The following is a 2587-nucleotide window of genomic DNA, read 5'->3' as shown; positions in this document are numbered from 1 at the left end:
GCTTCTCACAAGGTGGAGTACCATTATTCTTAATACTTACATTTCTACGAGGTGTAGTGGAACTTCTGTCCATAAATATGACAACTATTAGATTTCAAATTTTTCACTAAAAATTATTAATGATAAAATATTTCATTTGGAACAGATTCTTGCTATGTTGTACACAATGGCCATGAAAATCGAAACTCCAGTGATTCTTAAACACACACATCTCAACTTAGAAAACTTCAATAGATGACTTAGCTCAGAAATGTGATTATTGCCATAACTTAAAAAAAAATTGCAGAACGACACAATGGATTTTGGGAACATGGCAATAGGAATTGTACTTTCACTTCAGAGTGCACTTGGTGTTCTGCAAAACTTCTCTCTTCTTTTCTATTATTTAGTCCTTTATAAAAAAGAACACACATTAAAGGTCATAGATATTATACTTATACATGTGTTCACATCCAACTCCTTGATTATTCTCTCCAAAGGACTTCCAGAGGTATTTGCGTTTTTTGGATGGAACGAGTTATTCAATGATGTTGGGTGTAAACTAATTATGTATGTTCGAAGAGTTTCCAGGAGTATGTCAATCAGTATGACCTGTCTCTTGAGTGTCTTTCAGGCAATCACCATCAACACCAGGAACTCCTGCTGGAAGGGATTTAATGTGCAAATCACAAAGTTTATGAACCTGTTCATTTCTCTCTGCTGGATACTGTTCATGCTAGTAAATATGCTTTTCCCCATATATACAGCAACCAATACAAATAGAAAAAATAAAACACAAAAAAGAGATATTGAATTCTGCCACTCTGTAGGCCGTGACAAAATAGTAGATTTAATGTATACAGCATTTTGTGTGTTTCCTGAAGTGCTGTTTTCTTTGCTTATAGTATGTTCCAGCACCACTATGATTGTCATACTTTATGAACACAAGAAGAGGGTTCAATACATGCTCCAAAATCATGCTTCCCCCAGAACCTCTGCTGAAAACAGAGCCACACAGACCATTCTGACCCTGGTTTTCACCTTTCTAATATTTTATACTCTCTCTTCTATTTTACAAGGCTATATTGCACTTTCACATGATCCCAGTTGGTGGGTAATGAACATCACAGCCATCATTTCTATGTGTTTTCCTACTATAGGCCCATTTGTGATAAGTCATGATTTTACTGTTTCCAGATACTGCTTTACATGTATAAGAAATATAAAATTTCAATAATCTTGTAATAAATCTGAAATTGTATTTTTAAATGATGAATATCTAATCTTGTTTACTTGTGCTACTCAAAATATGAGTGTAATGATGAAATAATATAAGAGGAGATCATATCCATTTAATGATAATTTTGCAGTAGAATAATACTATGTTCTCTTATAAGTTATGATTTGGACAACCCTAGATTCATAGGCAAATTAACAGTGCATAGTATAGACTACAATTCATTGAGTAGGCCCATAATTTTCATATAATGTGGTTAGTTACTGGTATTTTGTTTTTCACACCATTGCTTAAATGGGACCCCTTGTCAGGCCAGTGTTTTGTCATTGTTGTCCTCAAGGTTTATAATTGGGTCCTTTCCTTCCCCTAAAAGAGGACATTATGACTACCAGTACAATGAAAACTAATAAAAAGAGATAAATGTAACTGCTTGATTTCCTCGTGTCCTATAACTCTACTATTTTTCAGTTATATATGTCTACAAAGTTATTGTGTGACAGCATGCACAAGACCTGTGCAAGTTTAAGACAGACAAAATTTGAACACTAGTGGAAGCAGAAGATAGGCATAAATTTCCATCACTACTTGAACTCCTAATAGCATTGAAAAGCTGGTAATAAAGGGATTCATCTTTCAGAAATGGTGTGACTATTTATTAGGCTGAACACATTCAGTGGTGGGAAGTACAGCCAAAAGTACATGGGCAACAAGAAGTAAATCTTACGGGATTTAAAATAAAATCATTTGAAGGACAGGGCAGATCTCAGAGAATGTGAGAGAAAGGTTGACTTCTTTTTAACAATGTATATATATATATATATATATATATATATATATATATATATATATATATATATTCTTCGAAGATGGTTTTCCTTCCTTTCTTTCTTTTTTTTCTTGTTTTTTAAATTTGTTTAATTCACCTTACATTACAATCAAAGGCCTCCTTTCTTCCCAGTCCTACCCTTACAAATTCCCTCTCCCATTTTTCTCTTTCCTTCTTATCAGAAAATGGGAGCCTATTTGGGTCCTGCCCTACCTATGAGGCATCAAGTCTCAGATGGTCTAGGTACATTCTCTCCCACTGAAGCCCAACCTGACAGTCCAAGCAAGGGGGAAGGGGATTCAAGGCAGGAAGCAGAGACCCAGAGACCCACATGCTAGGGAACATCATGAACACCAAGTGGCACATTTGCTAAAACCATGTAGTGTAAGAGGTCTAGATCCAGTTCCTGTGTGCTTCCTGGTTGGTAGCCCAGGCTATGAGAGCGCCCCTGGTCCAAGGTTACTTGACACTGTGGGTCTTCCGGTGGTGTCCTTGACCATTGAACTTGTGCACTTCTGTCTCACACTCTTCCACAAGACTTCTCA

The 2587-nt window shown here is 36.0% G+C and overlaps 1 protein-coding gene across 1 annotated transcript; it reads left to right on the top strand.

Moving 5' to 3' along the window:
- Nucleotides 1–216: 216 nt before the first annotated feature.
- On the top strand, nt 217–1216 carry LOC143440609 (vomeronasal type-1 receptor 2-like). The gene has a single exon (XM_076927410.1). The coding sequence runs from the start codon at nt 296–298 to the stop codon at nt 1214–1216; it is 921 nt and encodes a 306-aa protein (XP_076783525.1). The 5' UTR covers nt 217–295.
- The last annotated feature ends 1371 nt before the right edge of the window (nt 1217–2587 follow it).

The sequence above is a fragment of the Arvicanthis niloticus genome, chromosome 30 (genome assembly GCF_011762505.2).
Source record: "Arvicanthis niloticus isolate mArvNil1 chromosome 30, mArvNil1.pat.X, whole genome shotgun sequence".
Classification (NCBI taxonomy): domain Eukaryota; kingdom Metazoa; phylum Chordata; class Mammalia; order Rodentia; family Muridae; genus Arvicanthis; species Arvicanthis niloticus.
This window is presented reverse-complemented; position numbering and strand designations above follow the sequence as displayed.

Bases quoted from the DNA above. Each gene is read 5' to 3' on its own strand.
- LOC143440609 (XM_076927410.1), top strand. From the start codon at position 296: ATGGATTTTGGGAACATGGCAATAGGAATTGTACTTTCACTTCAGAGT.